Source organism: Podarcis gaigeae (assembly GCF_964106915.1).
Source record: "Podarcis gaigeae genome assembly, chromosome: 13".
Taxonomy (NCBI): Eukaryota; Metazoa; Chordata; class Lepidosauria; order Squamata; family Lacertidae; genus Podarcis; species Podarcis gaigeae.
This window is the reverse complement of record NC_139689.1, coordinates 16,035,349-16,063,109: the sequence shown is the minus strand read 5'-3', so window position 1 is coordinate 16,063,109 and position 27,761 is coordinate 16,035,349. Positions and strand designations below refer to the sequence as shown.

Sequence of the window (27,761 nt, the reverse complement as noted above, 5' to 3'; positions counted from 1 at the left end):
CCTGATCAGATATGATTAGACCTGTTTTGAGCATAATGCTAGCATTCACTATGCCAAACAGAAAACTGGTCCAAAAACCATTTGAGCAAATACACAATTGGATAACAAACTCTAAAAACAGAGTCCAGAACCTGCTCAGAGCAAAACTCAGCAGGGAGCATTCCTACCACGGGTGTGCTTGCACCTACCTTAAGAACAACAGTTGTTCGCTGCAAGCAGTAATTTTAGTACAGTGTTACCTCGGGTTAAGTACTTAATTCGTTCCGGAGGTCCGTTCTTAACCTGAAACTGTTCTTAACCTGAAGCACCACTTTAGCTAATGGGGCTTCCCGCTGCCGCCACCACGCCACGATTTCTGTTCTCATCCTGAAGCAAAGTTCTTCACCCAAGGTCCTATTTCTGGGTGAGCAGAGTCTGTAACCTGAAGCGTATGTAATCCGAGGTACCACTGTGCTACTCAACTTTGAGTAGCACCAACAGTGCTGAACAAGCATTTTATGCCTCCAACTAGTGGCTGTTTTGTGAGTAGAAGTGTCACTGAGGTTGAACATTAAGTTGGTATCTCAGCTCAACAGAGCCATTGGGCCAACTTGCCAGGCAAATGCTCCCACAGGAAACAAAAATCCCTGCATATAGAAGGCCAGGCTGAAGGCTAGGTTGGGAAATCCCTTTCTGTATTAGCTTTCAACCTGCAGGGTTATGTTCTTGTATATATGTTATTTTTGGGGAAAGAATATTTACACATTTCTGCCTTCTGAAATAGTACATATATGGTGCTGAAGAGCAGCTTGAAATAAATGTTGCACACTTCCTTAGAAGAACAAAACACACACACATATATTCAAACGAAGAAAATTAAAAATGGCCAATTGTGGCTCACAATCTATAGTTCCCATTAACTTGGACAACTTTTGCTCCCCCCCCCCATAAAAAAAGATTTATTTTTCATTTTAAAAATATACAGAATAAAAAGTGCCAGAAATTGGTCTCCCTTGCTCCACCAAGGAGAGAGCAGAACAGAAATACATGGTCAAGTGCAGACTGAGACATACAGCGTGTTCTGTCTCCATGTGTGAACTCCCCCCCCCCCCAGCCTCATGTGGCTAAGTATGCAAATTAAACAATTGCTCCTTATAGGGAAAACGATGCTTAAAAGCCAAGGCAATGCCTGTCTTGAGGCATACAAGCTACTGAACTGGTGTGGCTCATAGTAAGCTTTTAACACCGGCCATGGTTATTGGGACTCCAATTCCCATCATTTCCTGACCATTATGCATGTTGGCTGGGGCTGATGGGAGCTGGAGTCTGAGAAAGAGGGGACCGCATTGGCCAGCCAGGGTTTATACAGTCTGTCCGTCCCCCCAAATAGCCTATTATTAACACTCATTACTGTGCTGAATATTAGGCATTTCTGATTAGGCAAGTCTCTCCAGACATGTAGTAATATTGGCATGTGTTTTAATCTGCTTTTTAGCTTCCTGTTAATTGCTTATTATTTTCGAATGTTTTAATAGTCGTTTTTAACCGCTGTTCACTAATCATGTTTTATTCTTTCTTGCAAACTGCTTTGAGATCTTATTATAGTCAAGCGGTGTATAAGCCTTGTAAAATAAATACATAAATAAAATAAACATTGTGCGCCAGGAAATGATCAGCAACATCCTGGACTGCCATCAGTCCTTTTCTCCTTTGCTAAGTCATCAGCGACAACTTTAGCGGCTCACTAGAAATGCGAATCGGCTTTTAACTAGCGATGTGTGCCCCCACCCTCGCACCCAAAAGGCATTTTATTAAGCAAATAAAACATCTGCAACGGTGAGTAGAGAACACAGGAGGAAAGGGTGTTTAAAAAAGTCCTCCTTTGCCCATTCAAAAACTCTTGACTCTCCCCCACTCACAAAAGCTACTTTTCCTGTAGGTCCCTGTATCTCTCTTTAAGTCATTGTGAGGGGAGGGGAGCAGATGGCAGGAAGACTGATTTTGAGCAGATGAACATCAGAGGAGGAAACAGCAGTTCCTTAGCTCAACCAGAAGCGACTTGCAGCTGCTTTACTTCCTTGTTTGTTTTTAAGAACGCATATCAGGCGATGTCTTGCTTTAAATATCCCGCCTATGAAAACAAGTTACGTCCTAATCTAGTGCAGGGTTATCAGACCTCATTGGGCCTGGGATTATTAAGAAAATGTCATGGGTGTCAAATACACACACACATACACACCCATTTCACAGATAAAAAAATCAGAAATCTGATCTGGTGGTCAGAAATACACACACACACGGAAACAACAGGCAAAACACTGACCTCCCCTCATACACATGACAAATAAAACAGATTTGAAAAAAGGCACCCCCACAACCAAATAGCAACAAAAAAGGCCTCCCCAAAATCCGCATTTTAAAAACTGGGAAAGGCAGGTCTTGGGCAAAGGTGGTGTATGAGGGCACCACGTTGGAGACCTAACCTCTAGCCTGCTCCAGCAAAGAGAACTCGAGGCACATGTAGGCAGATGTGGGCCAACCCTGGGGCTGCCACCAAGTTTTTCAAAACTTGCTGGGGAAAGTTGCAAAGCTGGGCCAAATCCGCCCCCTGCTCCTGACACTGGGGTCACCAAGGTCAGGTTTTAACTACCACCCCAAATTATAATAGCAGGCCTCTGAAGATCGCAGGCTAGGCTGGGTGGAGCAGGATGTCGGTGGGAACAGGAGATTGCTCAACACCTTGGCCACAAGCTCCCATCGCAAGGATTTAGATAACTTTGTGATTCGGGGCCACATAAATAATTTGCTGTGGGGGTCTCGTGACGAACAGTTCACGCACAAAGCGCTGATCTGTCTGCTTGTATGCAAGGGGTGTTTTGTAGGAACAGAACAGAGAACCCCCTCCACAAAAAAGAAGAAGCGGAAAAAAGAACACCAGCAGCTGTGGGTGGTTCAGCTTCAGATATTCCTTCAAGTCGTCCGCTTCCTCCTTGTCCAACAAAAATATACCATTTCCCCTCAAGCCCAGCAGCTGAGGATGAACTGTCCTTCTATAGAGAAAAAGAACCGGTCTTCAACACCACCCAAGGGAATGAGTCATCTTGAAAACATTCCCTTGCTCGATATCTGGGAAGACAGGGTTTCTCTAGAAACTGCTGCCTGGGACCAGGGACAGCGTGTGCCTTTATGTGTGGGGAGTGTGTGTGTGTTTCTCATGTGCGCACAAAACACACACCACTCTGCTAAAACTGGCCACATCCTTTCTCTTACCTCAGGAGCCCTCACTGATGCCATTAGGCTGCATCCCCCACCTAGCTTTCTTGCCAGCACTGGGAGGAAGGGAAGATGTTGCCGTTGCTTAGCAACCCCCACTTCCAGAGCTGGTCCAGCCCTTGGCCAGCCAGTTCAGAGGCACACAGCCTGCGGTGGTGCTGATGGAAAACAACAGGACGGGTAGCAGTGGCAACCAACAGTCCGGCCGGGGCTGGAAAACATGTGACTGCCCCAATGTTATTGGGTTCCCAACTCTTATCAGGACTGCCAGCCAGCAAGGCCAACAGTCAGAGATTGGTTACTTAAGTTTAGAGGTCTTACAGGGAATATAAGCAACTAGTGGGCTAAAATAATTTCACTGTTTGTGCAGTTGCATTCCCATCTAGCCAACTTTCTGGGGTCTACATGGTAGTAGTACGTGGGGCAAAAGTGGGCAGACTGTGATTTTCTACCTTCATAAAGTAGGCCGATGCCTGTCCATGCACTTGCATTAAGCCCTCTCTGCCCAGGAAAGGAAGAATCGTCGTCCGATTTCAAGGGCACATTCCAGCCAGGCAAAAACACTCAAGGAAGACAGGAAGCAGGACCAATGAGGAATGTGGCCTGGGAACAGGGGGAGTGGCCTACAGAGAGCCCCCCGGGGGCCAGAAAGAGAGGCCTGGACTTGAACCCAGGGCCAGAGGTTCTCCATCCCTGCCATAGAGGTATTCCTCTATGAGGAAGAAGACAAATGGCAAGACAGGTTGACTCATTCAGACCCAGCTACCCATTTTTTTTAAAATCCCAGCTCGTTTGAGTGACACCTTTCTCTCTCTCTGGTTTTGCGGGGGACGGCAAGAGCGAACAAAGCCACAAGAAAACAAACCACAACCAAATAAGCAAAGCCGCCACCCTTCTCCCAGGGGGCAAGTGGCCCCTTGTGGCCTCTTTATTCAAAGGCCACATTCGGTAAACATTTCAGTGCATCCCAGAAACTCCATCAGGCAGCGGGAATTTGGGTAGGGAATTCAAGTTTGCGGCTCCTTTTCCATTCAAGAAATCCTTCTGTGTTCATATACCCTGTTCCTTTTTATTTTTTCTGGGGGACACGAAATAATTTTGTTATAAAGGTTGCGGGTAGAACAAACACCTTCCAAAAAAGCAAAAAAAATAAAAATAGAAAGAGGAGAGGTCACAGCCACTTTTGATAAAGTTCCAGCGACTTCGCAGTCCCCACAACCAAGCCGGTAATCAGGACGTCTGCAAGGCAGTCCTGGAAATAACAACCAACAAGCTTCACACCACCTGCAGCGCTGTGGCTTCTCCATCAAGCTGGTACTTGATCTGGTTGAGTTCCTCCAGCTCCTGCTGGTGCCGGTCCGTTTTGTGTCCCACTAGCGAGCGGTAGAAATGCAAAGCGAAGATGATGAAGACCACGCCCACCGGGACCATAATGATGGTGGAAGCCATGGCGGCGTTCCACCCGGAGTTGTCCGGAGAGGCCGAAGTCGGGGCCGGAGCGGTGGCGTTGCCGCCGGAAGGGGCCGGGGCGGGGACGCAGCACTTCCGAGCGGAGGCGGCGCTTCCGACGGGCAGGAACTTGACCCAGCAAATCAGCACCACCTCGGTGAGGAAGAGAAAGATCCCCAGGGCTGTGGAGAAGCCCCAGGCCAGCTCAATGTAGCGGTGCATGCGCTCGTGGGGGGACTCGTTGACCGAGTTGAGGTTGTGGATATTGCTGACGGCCTCGATGTTGGGCAGGATACAGGTGCTGACCATGAGGGCGAAGAGGTGGACAGCCACCAGCACCGTCGTGCAGGCGCTGAACGCCACCAGCAGCTCCCGGGGGTAGTCGTAATCCTCCAGTTGCACCTCGACCATGGCGACCTGGGGGGGATACATGCAGAATTAGGATCCGATACCAAATAGGCTAGTGCCAATGCCAGTCACGCTCAGAGCAGTGTTAGAAACTCAGATATATAAGCTAATTGCCATATGGCACCTTAAAAAACACTTCCACTGAAGGAGCAGGTCCGTAGCTTGGAGGTAGCTTGGATATCCTTTGCAGCCGCTGGAGGCTCAGGTGGCCTCAGTGGCCCTGAGTGGCTTCCATCAGCTTTGGCAGGTGGCCCAGCTACGCCCCTATCTGGACAGGGATAGCCTAACTACCATTGTCTATGCTTTGTTATCCTCAAGGTTATACATGGGGCTGTCTTGAAGATGGTTTGGGAACTTCAACTAGTGCAGAAGTCAGAGGCCAGGTTGCTCACCAGAGCAAGACGGTTTGAGCATATTACACCGATCCTGGTCCGACTGCACTGGCTACCCATTAGTTTCCGGGCCCAATTCAAAGTGCTGGTTTTGTCCTATAAAGCCTGAAATGGCTCAGGACCGCAATACCTCAAGGACCGCCTCTTTCCATATGGACCTAACCAGACTCTGAGATCCCCTTCTGAGGCCCTCCTTTGTGTGCCTCCTCCTTGAGAGGTCCGGAGGGTGGCAGCACGAGAACGGGGCCTTCTCTGCAGTGGCTCCCAGTCTGTGGAATGCTCTTCCAAGGAGAGTTCGCCTAGCACCTTCATTACACACCTTTAGGCCACCGGCAAAAATGTTCCTTTTAAACCTTGCCTTTGGTTGACCTATACCCTTTTAAAATGTGGCTCTTTTGTGGGGGGTGTTAGTGCATTATTGCTTTTATTTTGATTTTATATATTGTGATCTTTTCTGTGAACCACACAGAGACCGCCAGGTATAGGGTGATATATACTGTATATTCAGAAGAAGAAAAAGAAGTTGCTGTTATCACAACTGGGGCTGATGGGAGTCGGAGTCCGCATGTTGGCTTAGGTCATGGGTAGGCAAACTAAGGCCCGGGGGCCAGATCTGGCCCAATTACCTTCTCAATCCAGCCCACGGACGGTCCAGAAATCAGCGTGTTTTTACATGAGTAGAATGTGTCCTTTTATTTAAAATGCATCTCTGGGTTATTTGTGGGGCATGGGAATTCGTTAATTTTTTTCCCCTTCAAAATATAGTCCGGCCCCCCACAAGGTCTGAGGGACAGTGGACTGGCCCCCTGCTGAAAAAGTTTGCTGACCCCTGGCTTAGGCCCAGAAAGACCCAGCAGGTTTGCTCAGAAATTAAGCCCTGCTGAGTTCAAAGGTCTTGTGTTTAGGATGGCAGCCTGAGTTTCTTTGGGATGAGGGAGCATCTAAGCTGCAGCGTCTTCGTATGTTAGTTTATTAGTTACCAAAATAAAACAGAGCACGAGTGAAGAGGAACAGGCACTCCTAAAGCACGCAGCAAATCCAGCCACTCCTGTGTCACATTCTGAGAGGAATTTGCAAAGCACCCCACCCAGAGGCTGCACCCCGCTTTCCAGTTAACCCCTGAAATAAACTCTCCGCTTTCTACCAATCTGTCTGCGGTTTACACACACTTACTGGTTGCCCAGTCCAGAAACAGCCAGAGTCATGGCAGGGACATAAAGGGTCGTTTGTCAACTTGAGGCAAGAACCACAGCTAAAATATGTGCCGCTATAGTGTTTCTGTGCATGTACAAAGCACTTCCAAAGAGAAAGCTTAGTAATTCTCAGAACCACAGCCTCCTAATTCCAGCATTATTATCCCAATGTGGGAAGAGAGTCCAAGGAGTTGTGGCCCCACAATCAGTGCCTCTAGTTTTCAACTGAACGCGGCTGTTTGGGGCAGTGACTTGATATGGGACTAATATGGCTTGCCCCACAGATATCTGGGGAGTGGGTGGAGTAGCTCCTCCAATATCTCTGCAGCTCCCTCATGCTGCTTTCAAAGAGAGCCAGTGTGGCGTAGCAGCTGAACTAGGGACTAGGATCTGGGAGACCAGAATTCAAATCCCCACATAGCTCACTGGGTAGGCATGTTGGCAGCTCTCCCTCACGGGAGCGTTGTGAGGAAACAAAGAAGTGGCTTGCAGGAGGGCCACCTACACTGCCTTGAGCTTCTGGGAGGAAAGGCAGAAAACAACCGGAAAATGAGGGTTCTGTACAATCTGCCTTTGGTGCCATTCCCCACGGCAACACACACACAATTCAGCGGCTGAGGCCATCATAGCTGCTCTTAGAAGCGGCATTCCTGCTAAACTCCAACTTGGCAGTGGGACCCTTTGCAGGGATGGCCGGGAGGGGGGGGGAGAGTGTCCCATATTCCCATTTGTTCACAGTTCCAGCTCTGGCTAGGATCCCAGGGCCTTGGCAGTTTCCCCAGAGAATGGGGATTGGTTTGGGGGGCAGAGGAAAGAGAGAGGGAGGGAATGGCAGAGGAAGGAAGGATTTAACCCACAGCAAGAGAGTTTTCCACAGCCTGGGAAGCAAAGGAGGAGCAAGAGGTTTAAGGAGCCCCCCCCCCCAGATATGGGGGAGCCCCTCCAAACAAACTGAAGCGTAGCCTTAAAAAACCTCCCCAAAGTAACCCCAAGAGGGGCTGCTGCGTCACTGCAAACTAACCCCCTCCGACCTCGAAGCCCTGAGTCAGGTTACGCTGAAAGGGAGGCGGTGGCGGCCGAGGGCTTATTTTCAGAAAGTGGGCCACATTAAACCGAGTGATGACAGCTGGCTGGCAAAGGCCCTACGAGGCAGCACGTGCCACAGACTCAGCTGGAGGTGACAGGGAATGAATGGGAGGAATTGGAAAGTCATGGGGGAAGGGATGGGGGACCCACAGCCAGGGTTCAAACGCCTCCTCCCCCCATTGCAGTCTGCTACTGCAAGGCCTGGCCCTCCAACGACCAGGCTCTATTTCTCTATTTTCTTCTCAAACATCCTGCCCCCCCCCCAAAGCTGCAGTGACTCAAGAGCATGTGCAGAGCATGAATTTTATTTCTGCGGCGGTGGTTCTCATTCCCTCCCCCCCTCTGGGCCACATTCGGAATAAAAAGGGGCTGACACCGCCCTGATTTTTTTATTAATAAGAAAGGCATTGGAAAACAAAAAGAAGCAACTCCTAGCAGTGCTTGGACTCAACAGAGAACACAACTACTTTATAATATGATCATAAAGTATAAAACGAGGCTGCTACATAAGAACATGAATCACTGCCAAAATATAATTATGAACGAGCCTCTTACATAGGTACTTTAAGTATGTATACAAGCTCAGTGAGAGGTGTGAGCTTGCTTTTGCTGGGTAATCTCATTTATATTAGGTCTAATATGAGACTCCCATTCTCATTTCCTCATCAACACAAAGAAGCCTTTCTCTTTTCTGATCTTTCATATTTGTCAGACTTGAAAATCCCTGTTCACAGCAATATGCAGCGGAGAACTGTGGAAGAATAGCCAATTGCTCTTGAAGAGGCGCGTGGGTAGTTTCTGGTTGTACAGTCGTACCTTGGAAGTCAAACGGAATCCATTCCAGAAATCCATTCGACTTCCAAAACGTTCGAAAACCAAATCTTGGCTTCTGATTGGCTGCAGGAAGCTCCTGGAACAAACTGCAACAATCACTTCCCGGTTTGCGGCATTTGGGAGCCAAAATATCCAAGTTCCAGGGAGTTCGGGATCCAAGGTACGACTGTATATCCCCCCGCCATGCAAAATATATATATATATATTTTGATACTATACTGCACTGAAATGTTTCTTTGATTGTCCTTGAATCGTCCCCCGCACTTGCTACCCTCATCTAAACGCCTCTCCACACCCACTGGAAACACATTACGATGTTTTAATAATTGAATATTAACAGCTGTGCAAACCTGAGAAAACCCCAATAGCTGCTTGTTAGCTTCGGGGGCAGGACTGCTGGCTAGGTGGCAGCAGCTGTAGCCGACTCAACCTTGGACCCTAACAAGTGCCCCTGAGCATATGCAGAGTGTCTCCCACATGCAGAGTGAGGAAGACGGACAGTAGAGGTATGGCTAAGGGACAGCCAACATGGCAACCTCCAGATGTCATTGGGCCCTCGCCCAACTCCCATCCGCACAAAGTCGGGGGGTGATGGGTATTGTAGTCCAACTCCATGGGCTACCCCTGCCCTAGGCCCAGAAGAAAGCTACGGCTGGATGTGCAGCAAATGTTGTGCATTGCTTGGAGGGGAGGAAAGGAGGCTCCCTCACGCAGCTCCCTGCTCTAACCACTACACCACACTCCTGCTGCCCTTTGGCTCCCAGGATTTCCTGCTTTAAGAGTGATCCAAATGACAAAGCTCATGGCCAGAGTTCCCCACACCCGCTCTGAGCCTCGTTGGGAGGTCCCTTTTGAGAGCGACTGGCCGAGAAACCCAGAATATCGGCTCAGTCAGGCACACAGGGTCACTGAGGGATTTTGACCAAGCGTTCAACTCTTGGCTCCTGCAGCCCAGCGAGGGCCTCCTGCCAGCAGCCGCCCTGTTCACAAGCTCTAGGAAACTCACAAGCAAAAAAGCAAAGAGCCCCCAATGCACATTTGCCTTGCCATCATTCCTGGGAAGCCAAAGCCAAAAGTGTGTGTGCACCTCTGAGGCAAATTATGTGTGCAAGGCACACTCACCAGGGCCATACATCGTCTCCCAAGCAAGACTAGGCTAGAAGCCCCTCAAATTGCTTCAAAAAATGAGAGGTGCAGGCCACAGGCATGCCCGGAAGTATGTGGGAAGTCGGTTCTGCCGTGACCCACAATTTCCAGGTGACCTTAAACTGGCGATTCAGCCCCCTATGGGAGAAAGTCCCCGTTCATAAACAAAGCAGGACAGAAAAAGCTCTGGGTGCACTCAGAGGGCTTCACAGGGATCCTTACAACAACCTTGCTAGGTAAGCCGGTGACCTTCCCCGCTCTCCCCCCGGCCAATCATATTAGAGGGCAGGTGGTGAGGGACTGTGGCAGCTTGCCTAAGCAGAGGTGAGATTCGAACTCAAGACTTCTCCACCTCAAAGCCCAGGCATCTTAGCCACCAGCCTTCCATTTCCAATCTGCCCACCCCACGCCGCCACCCCCAAACCAAATGGCGCTCCCGTCAGAGAAGAGCCTTCTTCACGTTGCGTTTCACAAGCTCCCCCACCCCAAAAAACTGGTCCTGAAATAGGCCTTGCAGCCGGTCTCCCTTCTCAGATCCTCCCTTCCCTGACTAAGCTCCCCCTGTTGCTTTGGTTACAAGCAAATGAGATCACGCCGTGCGGAATGCAGTCTTGCCTTGGGACCTGGCTGGCCAAAGAGGCAGGGAATCTAAATGCGCCAGGCCTGCGCTGCGCATTCTCCCTTTCAAGCCCACCCTCCTTTCAAGGGAACCTGGGCCGGATCGGGTACGCAGGCCCCACGCCCCTGCTGCTATACTCCTGGGACAACCCTGCGAGGTGGGCTGGGCCTGGATCGACCATCTGGAGGTCAGCTTTGCGCCTAAGTGGGGATTAGAAAAGTCCAAACCTCCGCAGTTTATAAAGTCCGGCACCTTAACGCAGGTAGAGAAAGCACCTTTTAAAACGGGCCAATTTGGGGCCAAGGCAAAGGACCACAAGCCAGGGCAACCACAATAGGAAGGAACAGATGGAGGAGACATGGGAGCAGCCTTCACATCTACGCTTGCAACAGATAATGGGGGAATAAGCCCCATGGGATTTTATTTCCAAGTAGACACGCCTAGGATCCGGCTGCGTTAAAAATCCATGTAGCCAATTTCGCCATGGGCATCAGTTAACTACCTCAGTTCAAGCCATCTGTGCGATATGCCCATTCATTCAGGCGAAATATGGGGGTCATATTACAGCCATATAGCGAAGCAGTAGGACTGCAGCTCAGTGGTAGAGCATGCAAGGAGGCACTGGGTTCAATCCCTGGCTCCTCCAGACAGGACTGGGGAAAATGTCAGCCAGAATCCCTGGAGAGAAGCTGCCAGTCAGTGTAGACAGTACTGAGGCAGATGGGCCGGCATAAGGAAGCTCCCTGGAGATGCTGGAGGTTCTGCATGCAGAGGAAGAGGCCCTGCCTCTCAGCCATGGCTTCTCCCCCCCACAAAGCAACAGACTTTCGTAGGGTTATTTAAACAGTTACCATTCTGCCCTGCCACCTCACAGGGTTGTTGTAAAGGAGAAAGTACACACAATGTGCTCAATAGCCTTATACCTGAAGGAGCATCTCCACCCCCATCGTTCTGCCCAGACACTGAGGTCCAGTCCCGAGGGCCTTCTGGCGGTTCCCTCGCTGCGAGAAACCAAGTTACAGGGAACCAGGCAGAGGGCCTTCTTGGTAGTGGCACCCACCCTGTGGAACGCCCTCCCACCAGATGTCAAAGAGAACTACTATCAGACTTTTAGAAGACATCTGAAGGCAGCCTTGTTTAGGGAAGCTTTTAATGTTTGATGGACTATTGTATTTAAATATTTTGTTGGAAGCCGCCCAGAGTGGCTGGGGAAACCCAGCCAGATGGGCGGGGTACGTATGTATGTATAAATTATTATTATTATTATTATTATTATTACTACTACTAACGACAACTGAAAAAGGCAAGAGATAGGGAGCTCTGCTGGGGGAGGAAGTCTTTGGTGATAGTTGAAAGGACTGATGGCCACACAGGGACCCCGGGTTCAAAACGGAAGGACAAGGAATGAATAAAGACACACCCTCAAGCACAGATACATATGCATTTTGTGCATTGATGTTCTAGTGATGATTTATTTAAAAGGAACTAGTTCATCGCCGCCGCCCCCTTTTTTTGCAGATGCTGCTGGGTTTTGAATTGCAAGCAGGAGCCTACAGGATATAGGGTGTGGCGTTCTTGAAAGTAAGTTTACCTAAGGTGGGAGAAAGCCAGAATCTGCTGGATGGGATGGGCGGCCCGGGGTCACAGGAAGAAAAGAAAGCAGAGGAAAATCGTCCGGAGCCCGGAACTAAAGGCTGGGTCCATGCAAGAACCGCTAATGCCAGCAGCATGGTTTTAAGAGCGGAAACTTCAATCAGATACAGCGCATGTGTTGTAATCATCCCCATTTCACCACCATCCTGTTTTCAGTCCTTCTATTTCTGATATTCAGGCTGTGTGTGTCACTGCTTCTCCACCCACCCGCAAGAGCCAGACATCAGCAGCTTTCTAAGAAAATCACTTTGGGTGGGGATCTTGAGAGGCTGACCATGCCAAGTAGATACAGAATGCTAACTGTGTGCAAGTGGCTTTGGAGCAGGAGCACTTCACGCTGCAACATTTTGTTGCGAGTCCCCAACTATACAGACTGTATTTACAACTATTGAAGAATGGCGGCATCTTAAGCCAAGCACTTCCAGTTGTAGGTAGAATGCCTTTCTCTCACCCTGCAAAATACCTCAAGGCAACACATCCATGAGCATGTACAGAGTGCGTTTCCTTTGGAAAAGGAGTTTAAGAAGGTTGTTGTTGCATTTTCCCCTCTAAGGGACCTAAAAACACATTGCTTCTAAGTATATGCACAGTGTAATTCCCTTCTGACCAGAAGTAATTATTTTCATAAGGGCAGCATATCAATGAAAGGAGGATCTTTAAACTGCACACTGTTTTGTTTTTTAAACACAAACAAACACTAAATACACACACACACACACGCACGCACACACACACAATATTTTGTCCAACTTTGCATCCTTCTTTGTGGTAAAACCAGAATGTTAAACTCTATCCAAATGGTGGTGCTGTATGCCCCACTTACGAAACACCCCAAAGTGGAAGTTTAAACCGCATTTGAGATGCTTAATTCCAGGAGAATCCATGTGAAAGGGAGAAAAGGGGAAGCAAACGAGAGTTTTGGGTCACCAGAAAGTAAAAAAAAAAAAGTCTGCAAGTGTTTGGGTTGCAAAGAGCAGCCTGAACTTGCACATTTTAAAACCAGAGGCGCCAAATTACCGTACATGGGCATCTTCCTTTAGATGTTCCCCCTGCCCCCGAATAGTTGTCCATCTGTATAATTTCATTTTAATTTCCTGTCCCATTTCCCTCTCCCACCAACCTTGCCTGCCTCTTTTCTAGATGCTTTTGGCAATCAACAGGCTGAAATATTGGCCAAGGCACTCATTTGCCTGTAAGCAAATATCCCCAGGCTGTCTTCACCCAATTGTGCATTTTTCGTATCTGGGAGTTCTGTCTGGAATTAGTAAGACATTTGTTACACACTCAGTGTGTCTCTTAAGAAGCTTCTAAGCAATCCTGTTCTCAGTTAAACACATATATCTATATTATTCTGATGGTGGCGGGAAGGGAGCAGGGGCAAGGTTAAAAAAAAAAAATCAAAGAAGGATGCTTTGAGAAAATGCAATGCACAGCACTCCACACTCCAATTCACTGAATTCATTTGGAGCCAATCTGTAGGTGCTTATAAATAATAAAAACAACAAGGGCTGTATAATGACCATTAGGAATTGCAGTGCAGGTTTTGAACCCAGCACTGCATCTAATTTTTGAGGCACTGGCAATGTGGACTGGCAAGCAGGCTATGGGCCCAAGACAGTTTGATGTAGGGTGGCACCCACACACAGATTCAGGCACACAGCTGGTCAGGCTTGTCGTCGGAGACAGAAAAGCCCACAAGTGGTTCTCTTCTTTCTTGGCTGCAAAATACAGTAACAAGAAACCTTCCACAGCACCCAAAAATCAGCTGCTTTACTCTGCCTAATGGTAGGGCCGGCCTGACAATTGGAGTCATGTCTCCTGCTTGTGGGTTTCACATAGGCAATGTCTGGTTGGCCACTGTGTGAAGAGGATGCTGGATTTAGATGGGCCTCTGGCCTGATTCTGCCACAGGGCTCTTCTTAGGAGAGCAGGGTTCAATTCCCCACTCAGTCCTGCAGGGTGACTCTGAGCCAGTCACTCTCTCGAACCTAAACCACCTCACAGGGTTGTTGTGAACATAAAACGGGTTGGGAAGGAAAACCCTGCATGCTAGCTCAGGCTCTTGGAAGAAAATGTGGGATGTGTATTTTATCTTATTTTTTTAAGTACAGTGGTACCTCGGTTATCGAACATAATCCGTTCCGGAAGACCATTCAAGTTCCGAAATGTTCGTCAATGGAGACATTCGAAAACCGAACTACCACTGTAATGGGAATTATTTTACACGATATGCTGGGGTCAAAGGTGGCAATTCTAAGCATTCAGTGAAATGCAGGGGAGCCACAATTTTGTGGTTAACTTGGATTGAGGGGTTCTCTGTGCATGCTCAGACACCCTCTCTACTTCTGATGCATGGCAGAATCCCTGGAGTTCTGAGGTTAAGCCCTATGAGCAGAGAGTTGTGGAGAAGAACTGAGAGAGGGAGGTTTGAGATGGCTCCAAAATGCAAAGTCACATGACAAGGAACATAAATCTAAGTCTCGAGAGTATTTTCAAACTATGTGGGAAAGACAGATCCCTTTCCAAGACACCCAGGATCTGAATTCCAGTCACACTACAGCACACACCAACTTCTTAAGCACTTCAAAAGACAGCCTTATTGCGGCATAAGCTTTGGGGGACACAATCAGATACACTTAGGGCCCTTCGAACATTTTGGGGCGGACATACTGCTTCGAGTCAGTAAATGTCCCACAACTTCCTGATGGAATCCTGTATTTTCTTTTTTTTATTCCAAAAATGTTCTGGGGTGGATTTTTTGTACTATAGCATCAGAATGCACCTCCAGATGGCAATAATGAAGCAGGAAGAAGCGTGGGCACTACAGTTTAAACCCATCACTAATGTGCCATCACTGCATCCACAAAGCAAAACAAAACCAACCACCACCCAATATCTGGAGGAACTACATGTGCCACAACAAAAGCTCTGGCCTTTAAAATGCCGCAAGACTCTTTGGGGTTGTTTGCAGATCTGTTTGGGAGGAGAAGAGGCAGGAGGGATTTGAGGGCTCTCTCCAAATCAACATCTGTTCCCCAGCTGGTGGCTTAGTTTTTTAGCTCAGCACTCCGGAATCTGTCTTCTCTTGCAAGGATCGGGCCCTGTTCCTACATGCTCACTGCAGCTGAACAACAGCCGCACAGAAGAGCCACTAGGCTGAAACCACCTCAAGCTGTCCACCCTATTTTGGAAAGGATAAGTGAGGATGAGAGAGAGAAAGAGGAATCTACCATAATGGGGGGACCACACCTAACTTCTCTGCTTAGGTGAGAACCAACCCACCAACTTCCATGCCAGTCCTCAAGTTTCCTGCATGGAACCGCTCTGGAAAGAACTGATCCTGTTTTAGAAAGAGAGTAGATTTTGGTCAAAACTCCTGGGCTCTTTTCATAACTCTGGGAAGCACCTCACTCCTTGAACCACAAGCCAGGGAGTCAGACAGGAGGTCAAAGTCTGCAATAGTTAGTGTACTAGGGACAAGGGAAGCAATGGCCAGTGGTTAGTGCAGTGAGATGTCCAGGTTCTCCTTGGAGGAGAAAACCGTAAGCAGGCTTAGCAGGGTGTGAAAAGGAAGCAGGGCCCTAAGTTCTTTAGAAAGTGAGCACAGTGCCTAGTGGTTACATCCCTGGAACAAGAGCTGTTGCTTCTGTGTTCTCTGGGCAATGTGAGGGATGCACCCAGTTAGGAAGCATTATATGGCCAGTGGATCAGCAGGTCTGGGTTATTTCTTGGCTGGGGTGGGGTAGAGTGGGGAAGCACAGTTACAGCAGTGTTTCCCAAACCTGGGTCTCCAGCTGTTTGGGGACTACAATTCCCATCATCCCTGACCACAGATCCTGCTAACTAGGGATGGTGGGAGTCATAGTCCAAAAAACAGCCAAGTTTGGGGTTAGAATCACAGCAGTGTAGAGTTGGAAGGGAACCCCAAGGGTCATCTAGTCCAACCCGCACCAAGGAATGTCAGAGTAGCCTTCGCCAACCTGGCGCCCTCCATGCGCTCTGGACTGCGGCTCCCACCAGCCCTGGACGGGACGGGTGCTGCGAGACCAAAACCTCGTGTGTGTAGAAGGAGGGCGCCCTGGGGGGCTGGCGGAGGCTGGGCGGGAACCCCCCGGTCGGGCTCCATCCTTCCCAAACGGCGGGGTGTCTCCTTACCATGGCAAAGCCGGAGAGCAGCGCCGAGGTGCGGCTGGACGCCTTGAGCTTGGCCCGGCTGAGGTAGAGGCGGCGCCAGTTGAGCGCATGCAGCGAGTGCTGGTTGGCGCTCATGAGCTCCAGGTAGCTCCGACGGACGAACTCGCGGTACGTGGCCGAGACGCCCAGCGTCTCCGAGGCCTCGGGGTTCAACGGCTCCCGCTCGCCGTCCGCCCCGTCGCCGTCCGCCCCCTCGGAGCCGCCGGCCGCCTTCATCAGTCCCGGAGGAGGAGGGCAGCGGGGCCGGGCGCGGAGGGACAAGCGGCAGCAGCAGCAGCAACACCGGCCGAGGGGGCAGAAGTTGGGGGGCTGGAAGGGGCGGGCAAACTCCGAGGGGCTGCGAGGAGGGAATAGAGGGGGCGCAATAGGGATGGGGGGCGGAACCCCCGGAGGAGATGGGATAAGCGGGGAGGGAGCGGGGAGAAAGTAGCCGCCAGGTGTTTAGCCGGTCATAGGTTGGAGGGGGCGCCCAGAGAGGAAAGTGTTGTGGGGGAGGCTCCCTCCACAAACTGGGGAGAGGGGGCAGCGGGAGCGCGGCGAGACCCGCGAAGATCAAAAGGAGGAGGCGGGGAGGAAGTGGGGTGGGTGGGAAAGAGGGCGGAAAAGAGGGGCGTCGGGGAGCAGAGGAGGGGAAGCCCCGTTGGCGGGAGAGCGCGCGGATCCGACGCCGCGCCGGGGCGAAGAAAGTTGCGCTTCGCTCGGGCGGCGGGGCTGGGCGAGAGAAGGCGGGCGGGAAGGAAGGAGGGAGGAAGGGAGGGAAGGAGGGCGGGGAGAGAGAGGGAGGGAGGCAGAAAGAGAAACAGAGGAGTTTGCTCTGGCCGCGGGCGGCGTTTAAAGGGGAAGTAGCGACGCGGCAAAGATCCGTTTCCTTTTCGCGAACGTGGCTCGAGTTTACCCTCCCAACCGCCCTGCGAGGTAGGAGAACCGCAGCGAGACTCAGCATTGCGAAGCGGAGCCTGGTCTGCAGGAAGCGGGACCGTCCGGGGCGGAGATGGCCACGGCGCAGGCCCTGGGCAGGATTACTCGGAAGTAAGCCCTTGGAGCTTCGTGCAACTCGCTTCTCTGAAGGAGCAGGCGGGGAGTAAAAGGGAGCCGGGGAATCTGCTCAAGCCGGGATCCACAGGCTGACAGTCCGCTCCCAAAGATCTTCCTTTTTTCTCAACATGTCTTTGGAGATCCGGCTGCGTCTGTATTGGAACTTAAAAATACCTTTTAAGATGTTTTATCACTTGTTGTTTGCTACCTTGGGCCCCTTTGGGAGGAAGGTTGCGATATGAACATAATCGCAACCAGGGAAAGAATGAAAGAAAAGAGTTTTCTGATTCAGAATATGAGAGTACAACCTTTGGCCGATTAATATTCTACTACAACACTTTAAATGTGTTTGGGTGGGTTATTGTTTTGTTGTTTCTGTTTTAACTGTTCGTGCTTTTATCTTGTATTTTTTTTATCTCGTGAACTGCCCTGAGATCTTTCTGTTAATCAGTTTCATTAAGAGTTTTCAACGTGCGATACAATAAAAACCAAACTAAATAAAATTACAATTAAAAATACAGAAGAAGAAAAATAAATGAGGGAATGAAGAAAAAAAGACAGGAGAAAAAAAGAGAGATAATATAATAAAGCACAAAGTTGTGTACAGTATCTCCATTATATTTTAATTTTCAAGCCACGTGCAGAGAAGTGAATATTTGCCAAGAGCTTCACTTCCTTCCTCTTCGCACCCTGAGGAAAACCACTCTCATCCACCCTGAGATCTTTTGATGAAGGGCAGTATATAAATCTAACAAATAATAATAAAAGCACCTGATGTATATGAGCAGCCTGGATAGCCCAGATGGCTAGAGTGCTGAGATTGCAGGTTTGATCCCCGGATGAGACAGCTGCCTATTCTGCATAGGGTTGCATTAGATCAGGCATAGGCAAATTCAGCCCTCCAGATGTTTGGGGACTACAGTTCCCATCATCCCTGACCACTGGTCCTGTTAGCTAGGGATGATGGGAGTTGTAGTCCCAAAACATCTAGAGTGCCGAGTTTGCTTATGCCTGCATTAGTGGATCCTCAGGGTCCCATCCAACTATGATTCTATGGGGGACGCTCCTTGGCTCCACCAGAAAAGGCACGTCAGATGAAAGCAGTTCTCTGGGAGGGGAAGCATTAAACAGAGACTTAAGCAGGAGGCTGGCTTCTCATTTAGGGCAGAGGTTTGGTCAACATACAACACATACGTGAGGCGACACAGCAATGCCACACCAGCAACACAGGGCATGTTTGGTTTTTATCACTGTGCCAAAAAAAAATCATTATAAATAACATGCCTTATATTTACATTTGAGCAGGTGAACCTGACCTGAACTGGATGGTCAAGTGTGCTTGAAGGAGTTGCTGAACATTAACTGGCCTGGAAGAACTTCATTTGTAGCTGAACCTTAAACAGGAACTGAACCAAATCTTTTCATGATTTGACTCACTTGCTGAGGAAAGGCTGCCAGTCAAAATATTTGTGGGCACCAGGCTGGGAAAAACTGGCATACAGTGGTACCTCAGGTTAAGTACTTAATTTGTTCCGGAGGTCCGTACTTAACCTGAAACTGTTCTTAACCTGAAGCACCACTTTAACTAATGGGGCCTCATGCTGCCGCCGTGCCACCAGAGCACAATTTCTGTTCTCATCCTGAAGCAAAGTTCTTAAATTGAGGTAATATTTCTGGGTTAGCAGAGTCTCTAACCTGAAGCGTATGTAACCTGAGGTACCACTGTATAGGAGTTCAGCCTTAAACTTAACCGTTTTTCCATATTTTGGGGTGCCCCGTTGGCTGTGTTACAAACACTGTGTTTGTCACCCAAATGCCGAACAAAATATTTGCTCTGAAACAGGTACACCGAAACACTAAGCTATTGCTTTTAATGTCACAGGGACAGACTATTGGTTTTTTATTATGAGCATTGTACTTTTATGGCAGTACGATGTCGTATTTATACATTACTCAGATAATTTCCTATGATTAGATTAGCATTTGAGTCAATGTTTGTACGCTTGTTGTACATGTGGTTTTAAAAAACAATAATTACCCTGATTTTTATACCTAAGCACACAGAGATTGCTACTGGGATAAATTTATTATTTTCTCTGTCTGTTTGTCAACCACCCCCACTCCCAGCACTGCTGTCCCAATTAAAAATCAGAGTTGCCAACTTTTGCTTTAAAGTCGCATTATTTGGTCTTAAAACCGAGAGATCTGACCACAGATGTGCTGCGTCAGGCCTGCTGCAAGCCGGCAAGGCTGACCTGTGGCCAGTCACAAGCCTCCCTCATGCGCAGTCACTTCGGATGGGGCACAAAGCAGGTGGAAAGGGCAAGGGGGTCAGTTGGGAGATGCTGCAAAGGCCCGCTCTACATCTTCGCCCCACAGCGAAGGGAGAGTGTGGGGCAGAAGGAGATGGCAAAATCCTGAGACAATTGAATGGACTGCATCCCATTGCATTTAAAATAACGGGAACTGTAATTTACATCTCATAGAGCTGCGATTTTCAACACCCTTACAAACAGCCAAGGAGAACTTAATTTTACAAATACAGTGGTACCTTGGTTCTCAAACACCTTGGTACTCAAAAGACTTTGAACCTGGTTTGCAAACTTTTTTGGGAAGCCAAACATGTTCCGTTTTGAGTGCCACACTTCCGTTTTGAGTGCTAACGCTTAGGTCTGTCTGTTTTTGCTATTTGTTTTTGTGTCTCTGTTTTGTTTTTGTGATTGTGTGGAACCCAGTTCAGCTACCGAGGGATTGATTGTGTGACTGCAGTACATTGTTTATTGCTTTCATTTTATGGATCAATGGTCTCGTTAGATAGTAAAATTCATGTTAAAGTGCTGTTTTAGGGATTTTTTTTTTAAGTCTGGAACAGATTAATCCATTTTGCATTACAGTGGTACCTCGGGTTAAGTATTTAATTCATTCTGGAGGTCTGTTCTTAACCTGAAACTGCTCTTAACCTAAAGCACCACTTTAGCTAATGGGGCTTCCTGCTGCCGCTTCGCTGCCGGAGCAAGATTTCTGTTCTCATCCTGAAGCAAAGTTCTTAACCTGAGGTAATATTTCTGGGTTAGTGGAGCCTGTAACCTGAAGCGTATGTAACCCGAGGTACCACTGTACTTTCTATGGGAAAGCGCACCTTGGTTTTGGACCGGATTTCTGGACCGGATTAAGTTTGAGAACCAATGTACCACTGTAATGAAAGGGGAAGAAATGTGGAACAGAATGAGATCCATTGAGGGTGTAACACACAAAATCCCTTGAAGGGAAGGGATATTGAGCAGCGAGAGGATTCAAACCAGTGGAAGGAGGGAACTGAATGTGGGGAAATCAGCCCTGTGTGCCACTGCCCAGTGGTGGTTGAAAGCCGGAACTGCAGGGAATTCAGCGGAGAAAAGGAATCTCTTTTCATCAATAACCTTAGAGCAGGTCAGGTGAAGAAGGTACCTGGCTAAAAGCTTCCAGGTCAGAACAAAGAAACTCGACCATCTTCACACACCTAGTCTTGTGCCCTGGAGTATGTCTGTGGCAGGGCTGCCGTACGTCCTGCTCAACCTTGAAATATGGCAACCCTAGCTATGGAGACCTGAGGGGGCTAAAAAATAATGCAGAACAGCATCAAGAAAGATGGAGCGAAACCCTGGTCCCGTCAGGCTCACACACAACTTACTTTCTCCTTCCTATTTATCAAAAGTATTGGGGATTGAAACCGGGTCTTCAGGAGTGTTTGCAGTTCCTTCTGCTTTTGTGCCAGCCATAACGTTCAAACCTTGTTCTCAACCATAACCAATGCCTTCCCCCTTCAGCTGTGTAACAAACTGTTTTGGAAATAGAGGGGTTTCAAACACAGCATTTGCGATAAGACTTGGGGGTGGGTGGAAGAAGTTAGCTGGCCTACAAGATTAGAAAGGAATCATTTCATTAGGATTTTCCTTTTCGGATCCTGATCATCTGTTTGGGCCGTATGCTTAAATATTTTATTTATGTATGTGAGTGATTCAATGACAAAATAAAGCCTGTCTGCAAAATAAACACATGTTTTATAGGTTTGATATACCTATGCACCATAGGTTTATACAGGAATTTCTCGACCAGAGACTCCTGTTTCAATAAAACAAATGGTATTGCTTTATTGTGTATTTTAAAGATGTTTCTATGTTTTTATAGCGGGTTTTTATACCGGGTTGAAGCCTGTTTTCGCATTAAGTGATATATAAATCAATTGATTACATAAATAACAAGAACTGGTGTGGTTTGGCGGCTACAGCAACCTTTATCAACCAGCTGCTCTCCAAATGTATTGGCCTGCAATTCCCAAAGGCCCTGGGCCAGTACTGGGTTCGAATGCTGGATCCAAGCTCAAATCTCTACTTAACCATGAAGATCAGTGGGTGACCTTGGGAAATTTAAACTACCTGTGAACCCAAAGTACGCTTCCCGCCCCCCGGAAGCTGCCCACTGCATCTTTTAATGAGTCACAGTCCGAACTGTGCACCCTCCCCCTTTGAAACTTCCCAAGGGACTAACCCAGAGCAGAATTGCCCTCAGTGTGGAGAGACCAGACAGAATTAGGATTCATCTACTAAGGGAAAAGAAACAATGAGGAGCATCTTGGGTGCCTTTTTGAGCCTCTCTGTGCCATACTACAAATGCAGCAAGAGAGAGGTGGTCGGATGGACTGAACCACTGTTTTTCTAATTTTCCTTGCATTAAATCAATCCCTGCAAGTAAAGAACTAGCATCTCAGGAAGGGAGCTCCTTTCCCTGCCAGTTTTTCCACTTTTTAAAAAAAAATTAGTGCACTCAGAATTGCTACCCTCGAACACCTGTCTCACCTTGTACAGACTTTCTACCACCTAATTTTGCTGCAGGTATAGAGACAAAGGCCTGTTGACCATCAGGCAGGGGCATGTTCAGAACAGTGATTCACACAGAAACACAACAGGTGAGCTCATCCGAAGTTCGCAGTCACACTCTAAAATGAAATAGTTTCTGATTCAAAGCTGAAAGGTGCCGCCAGTTTCAGTCCTGGAAAATGGCATCTCGAGGTGTCAGATACGCATCAATCTATTAAGGCACTGTACAATGCAAATCCCCTTCTCTCCACTGACAAACACACACCCCTCCAAAAAAAACCAGAACACTCGGCTATCGGACCAACGCAAAATAAAAACAAATTAAAACCTTTAAAAAAAACAAAAGGAGAGTTTATAAAAAAATATTTCCAGAAACCATAAAACAGAACCCAATGAAAATAATAATAATAATAAAAATTAATTAAAAACCCCAACATTTTTTTATTCGCAACATTTCTTTCGGAAGGAAAATAAAACCAGGGGAGGGGGAAAATAATGAAAAACAGGCTTTTTAAGACCAAAACATACTTCCTTTTTTTGATTTTTTTTTCAGTTTTCGTTTATATAGCAAACAGTTATTGTACAATAACAGAACCCCTGAAATTCAGATTGGAACCTGGTCTCGCGCCCGCCCCTCCCCGGCATCCGAGCAGTTCCCAAAGGGTGGGGGGTCTGGGACAGAGATGTGCAGGTCAAACATTGCGAAAAGACACATTGCTCCAAAGTGGATTCTTTAAAGTTTTCACTTTTTCTTTCTTTCTCTCCCATCTCCCCTCCACCTCCCCTCCCTGGGGCTTATCTTTGTCTCTGTGGATACAGGTGAGGAGGAGGAGGAGAAAAAACGTGGCTGTGTGTGCGGTTTAAAAGTTGTAGCCAAAGATGGAGAAAATCGCATTAGAGGGAACGAGGAGGAGCTGGAATATAGCTTTGGTCCGCTAAACTGGGGAAAGGGGTTTCATGTATGCAATACACCAGTGACCGGAAAACGTTCCGTATTATACCTCTTGGGGGGCAAATCCCTTGGAACATTTTGTGGGAGGCTACATCTGTGGGGTGGGAGGAAAGGGTTTTTTGTTTCATTTTGCAGGAGGGGGGTGATAGCAAATGCATCCCCCCTATTCTTCTATCATTCCAGGAGCAAACCGTTTAGGCTTGAGAGACAGCTGCCTGTATATTAATGCTCATTTGCCTTTCAAGTGATTGCGGGTGGGAGAAAATATGGGTGGTTGGGGAAGGGGGAGCGGAGGGGTGGGCTTATCACCTGCAGCCCCCCTCCCTGTCCAAAGGGAGCATTTTTGCACCTCTCTGGGGTTCATCTGACTTCCCACCCCTCGCAGCCCCCCGCCCAAAGCAGCAGTCTGTAGCATAGTAGCGCACCCTTAGATGATAATTCTCGCTTTTCTCTCTCTCGCTCGCTCTCTTCACCATTTCTTTTAAAACCTGAGGTATTTTTCTTTTCTTAGTTAAAACATCCATTAAAAACAAATATTTTCTTTTCTTAAAAAAACCAAAAAACCCTAAATGATATGTCTGAAAACAGCACCTCCGCCCCCCTCGTTTGGACAAGGGAATCCGAGGGGTTGGGGTGGGGGTCACCGCATGGCACGGGGAGTGTGACCCCCCCACTCCTTTTACATTACGTGTTTTTGCCTCTCCCCATCCTCCACAATCCATAAAGCACACAGTGAAACCCAGACCCATAAATTGCTATTTCTTAGTGTACGGGTCTCCTTTGGTCGGAGGAGGAATTGAGACTGAGGAGACAAGGAACAAGCAAAGGCTGCTGTGGCGAGAGCAGGCCTCATTTGCGCCAAGGAGGGTGAGCCCTGGAATCAAGTAGTACACATTTATGCTGTGTCCAAAGGGGAGTTAGCGTTTTTTTGAGGATGTGGGGGGAGGAGAGGACTGTTTGATCTTCTCCCTCCCCCCCCATAAATGCACAATACTGACCTCCCTCCCTTGCCCCACACTTGCCTCCGTTGTATCCTAGCCCCCCTCCCTCCCCACAGCTCCTCACCATCTTTAATACTCTTTTTGTTTTAGGAGCTTCTAAGAGGCGTCTGTGGAAGGAGGTAAATTCTTCTATGGGGAAGTGGAAATCCAGAAAAGGAGGGAGCAGGGCAAGGGGAGAAAGTAAGATACCTTGGCCCTCTTTGGCTAATCAAGTGAGAGGGAAGGATTTTAGTAATAACAAAAAAACAAAACAAAAAAAAAAAAACCACCACGGACAAATGAAAATTTTAAAAAAGCAACGACGAAAACCGATTTTCTTAAAACAATATAAAAGCACCCAACAGAACCTTAAAAAAAAACAAAAAGACACCGAAAACCTCGCCTCCGATTCCACAACCTATCGCTGCGTGTGTTTTTTCAAGTAATGCTTTAGTAATAAATGAACGTTCAAGTATATATTAACAAAAAAAGAAGTAGTTATGGTTACCGATTTGACCAAAAATAAAATAAAATAAGAAAAACCACCACCCAACCCAGCCTCAAGCCATTCCTCCTCTTCCTCCCCATATGATGGCGGCACCCTCTGAGGACCCAGGCGGAGGTGGAGGGGAAGGGGGCCGAGGAAGAGAAGGGGCTCTGGGAAATCTTTGTAACAAGAAAGTTGGGTTGGGGGGGTGGCAGCGGCATGGAGGCCCCCCCCCAGCTGTCGGAATCCAGGTGACCTGCAATGATGCCCCCCGCTGGCGACTGACCGCCTCTCCCTCCCGAAACCCAGCCGAGTCCCATCCCCGTTGGAGGAAACCAAAAGAAGCAAAAATGGCTCAGTGAGCAGAGCTGGGCACCTTGGACGGCTGCAACCAGCCTCTCTTTCCGGGACGGGCCAGCGTGGCGGAAGGGAAGAGGAGCTCCCGTTCGCCGCATCAATCCCACCTCCGCTGCAGAAGGGAGCCAAGAAATGGCCGACAAACAGGCACGTCTTCGGTCCGGAACATTCTTTTTCGTGCCTTTTTCTACAGTATCCCCACCCCCCCCCCGCTCCTCCTCCTGCCACCACGCTCTTCAGAAAAGGGAAAGAATGACCACGGGGGGGGGGGGGGAGAAAATGCAACCGAGGTGGGGGAAGGGGGAAACATGTGTGTTCAAGTTTGACAACTCCGCGGCCGAGAGGAGGGCGACCAGAATTAAGACAAGGCTACCCAAGCCCAACATGCGTGGTGCTGTGGGAAAGAAAACGCAGCTCTCTGCTCTCCCCCTCCCTTAAAAGTGGTTATTAAAGCTTATGGACCAAAGAAGGAAAGTGGGGTGGGACAAGGGTTGGAGGGGCTGGCAGAGAGGGGGGCGGGTCAGGGCAGATAGCGGCCTCTCCTCTCCCGGGAGGGGTTTTCAAAAGTAAAAATCAAGCACAGCAAGACAGCAGGCTCAAGCCGTTCATCTTGCTTGCCCCCCACCCCCCCAGGGGCTGACACAGACACACATTACTGGCCGAGAAGGGGGGGGGCAGATAGAAAGGAAGGATCATGACTTCCAAGTTGGAAATACTGCTGGAGTGGAATGGTAGGCAGAGGTGCCAGGATGGGATAGAAGAGGAATACACAAGGGGGGTGACAGCAGGCAGGGCTGTTTGGATTAACAGGTATATGCGCTAGGGGGGGTGAGGGTGAAGAATTGGTGTGTGGTTCACATGTACTGGTGCAAGCGGCCACCTTTTTATGGTGCTCCTGGTAGCGACACCCCCAAAGTTGTCTGGAGGGGGAGAGAGGACGCTCCCCGTGTTAATTTATCAACGCGGCTCCTCCAACATTACCTTCGCGGTACGGAATGGTGTCCTGAGGGGGAGGCCTTAGGAGCTGCGCTATGCAGACAGAGGGCAGCAGGAGAGGCGCCGTGCCTGCCTGCGCACATGTGAAGGGCCGTGGCACTTTCAAGGCGCACCCTCCTTACGAGCTCCTTGCATGCACAAGGGATAGCGCTGAGAGAGACGGGACGTTTCACGTCACACTTGGCCTTGCGTGCTCCCTTGCAGCCTTCTGATGTGCGTTTCCACACAGGGACGTACAAGGTGGATCCGAAGCGTTTTTGGGAAGGATATCCCAAGCTTCTGAATCTCTGCACGGTCTACCAGTGAACTGGGGTGGGGGGCGGCTGGGGACTAAGGACGAGGAGGCAAGTGTTGTGGGACGGACGTTCTTCGGGGAGTCTCCACGCACACAGCTTGCGTGCGCATGCGTGTATGTCAATTGTGTGTGCGTGTGTAAATAATACAGCAGCGGAGATGGCATGTGTACGGATTGCCATGTGCGAACATGTGGGGGGGATGTTATCGTTTTGGCTTGCAGGGCCAGGAACACGGGGTCCAGATCTGGGCCACGGGAGACCGCCTGCGCATTCAGCCCCCGCGTATGCGTGGCGACCCACGGCCTGTGCCCTCCCAGTGGAAGTGGGGCGGACGGAATTTCAGTGGGTGTGTAGTGAGGGGGGGCAGGAGGGATCGAAGTATCAGCTGCCTGGCTCCCCCGCCCCACCCTCTGTAAAAACCGCACTGAAAAAATGAGTGCTTGGGGAGGGAGGGATGGGGGGAAAGACAGGCAGGCAGGCAGGCACGCGCACTTTCAAAATCATAAAGGCAGCATGTGGGGGGCGGGATGGAGGAGGTTGGAGTGCACATATGCATCGGGGAGGGAGCCGGAGTGAGAAAAATAACCTGACACCATAAAATAAGCTGCCTTCCTCCTGAGCCAGCATTTCAAGGCTGTGTGTCAACCCCCCTCACCCCGAGAGAAAGAGACCATGGTACCGACTGCGGCACAGACAGGTTGGGGTTGGGGGGGCGGAGAGTACGACGCAGTGCATGATGGGAGGAGGAGGAAAACGCCTTTTCCCAGCATTGTAAAGCAACAAGGCTACCCCAGGCCCCACTTACTCCGTGGCTCTGTCCTGGAACGAGGGGGGGGTGGAGCAAGAGGCGGCCGACCCCCACCCTGGCAGGGGTGGGGAGTGGGGTGGGGTGGGGTGGGGGAGCACAACCCTCCACCCCTCTTCTTTAGCTGCGCACGTCGAGGGGGGTGGAGACGCCACTCCGGTTCAGTGCATGGCTTTAAGTAAAAAGGTTCTCTCAGAGTCCGCGTCCGGTTTGTCCGACTGGCGAGGCAGAGTCTCCCTTGCGCCTCCACCCCAGGGCGGGTATTAGCTGTCCTTCAGCAGCAATTTCTCCTCGGGGCAACGGAAAGGAGGCCCGGGAGGCGCCGAGCCAGGGGCCGGGGGGACGGAGGTGCTGTTGGAGACAGAGTCCTCGGCAAAGCGGGCGCAGGCCTCGGGCGTGACGTGGTGGCAGGTGCGCAGGTCGATGCGGGAGAGGCGCGGGCAGCGGCGGAAAAGGGGCAGACACTGATCCGTCAGCCGGTTGCACCCTGTGGAGAAGGGGTAGGGAAAGGGAGAACAGGCAGGTCAAAAGTCAGGAATAAAGGTTTTACTTCAGATCCCCCCTGGTGTGGAGAAAAGCAGGTTCGTTCTCAAAGAAACAGGGACCAGGCCTCCGCCCTCCAAAAAGGCAAGATTACTATCTCAGCATGGAAAAGCAAACTATAGGCTAAATCTGCAGCTTGCAAGAATTCAGGGACGCAAAAAATCAGTCAGGACGCAAAAAATGAGGTCTTGGGGATGGAGTTTTTCAAGCCAACGACCCACCGAACAT

At 49.3% G+C, this 27,761-nt stretch overlaps 2 protein-coding genes across 4 annotated transcripts in view; both read right to left on the bottom strand.

Annotated features, from left to right (window-relative positions):
- Positions 1-918: 918 nt before the first annotated feature.
- ORAI3 (ORAI calcium release-activated calcium modulator 3) lies at positions 919-17,846 on the bottom strand. The gene is made up of 2 exons (XM_083707546.1): positions 16,188-17,846; positions 919-5,118 (listed from the first exon to the last, which is right to left on the bottom strand). Exons 1-2 carry the CDS (start codon positions 16,440-16,442, stop codon positions 4,528-4,530), a joined length of 846 nt encoding a protein of 281 aa, XP_083563672.1. The 5' UTR covers positions 16,443-17,846; the 3' UTR covers positions 919-4,527.
- A 4,692-nt stretch (positions 17,847-22,538) lies between these two features.
- The window catches only part of FBXL19 (F-box and leucine rich repeat protein 19), a 33,816-nt gene continuing 28,593 nt past the window's right edge, over positions 22,539-27,761 (bottom strand). For all 3 annotated transcript variants that reach the window (XM_083707379.1, XM_083707377.1, XM_083707378.1), the window contains one exon: positions 22,539-27,477. In XM_083707379.1, the coding sequence (XP_083563505.1) occupies positions 27,254-27,477 (224 nt within the window). In that variant the 3' untranslated portion in view covers positions 22,539-27,253. The remainder of the gene's footprint in view (positions 27,478-27,761) is intronic.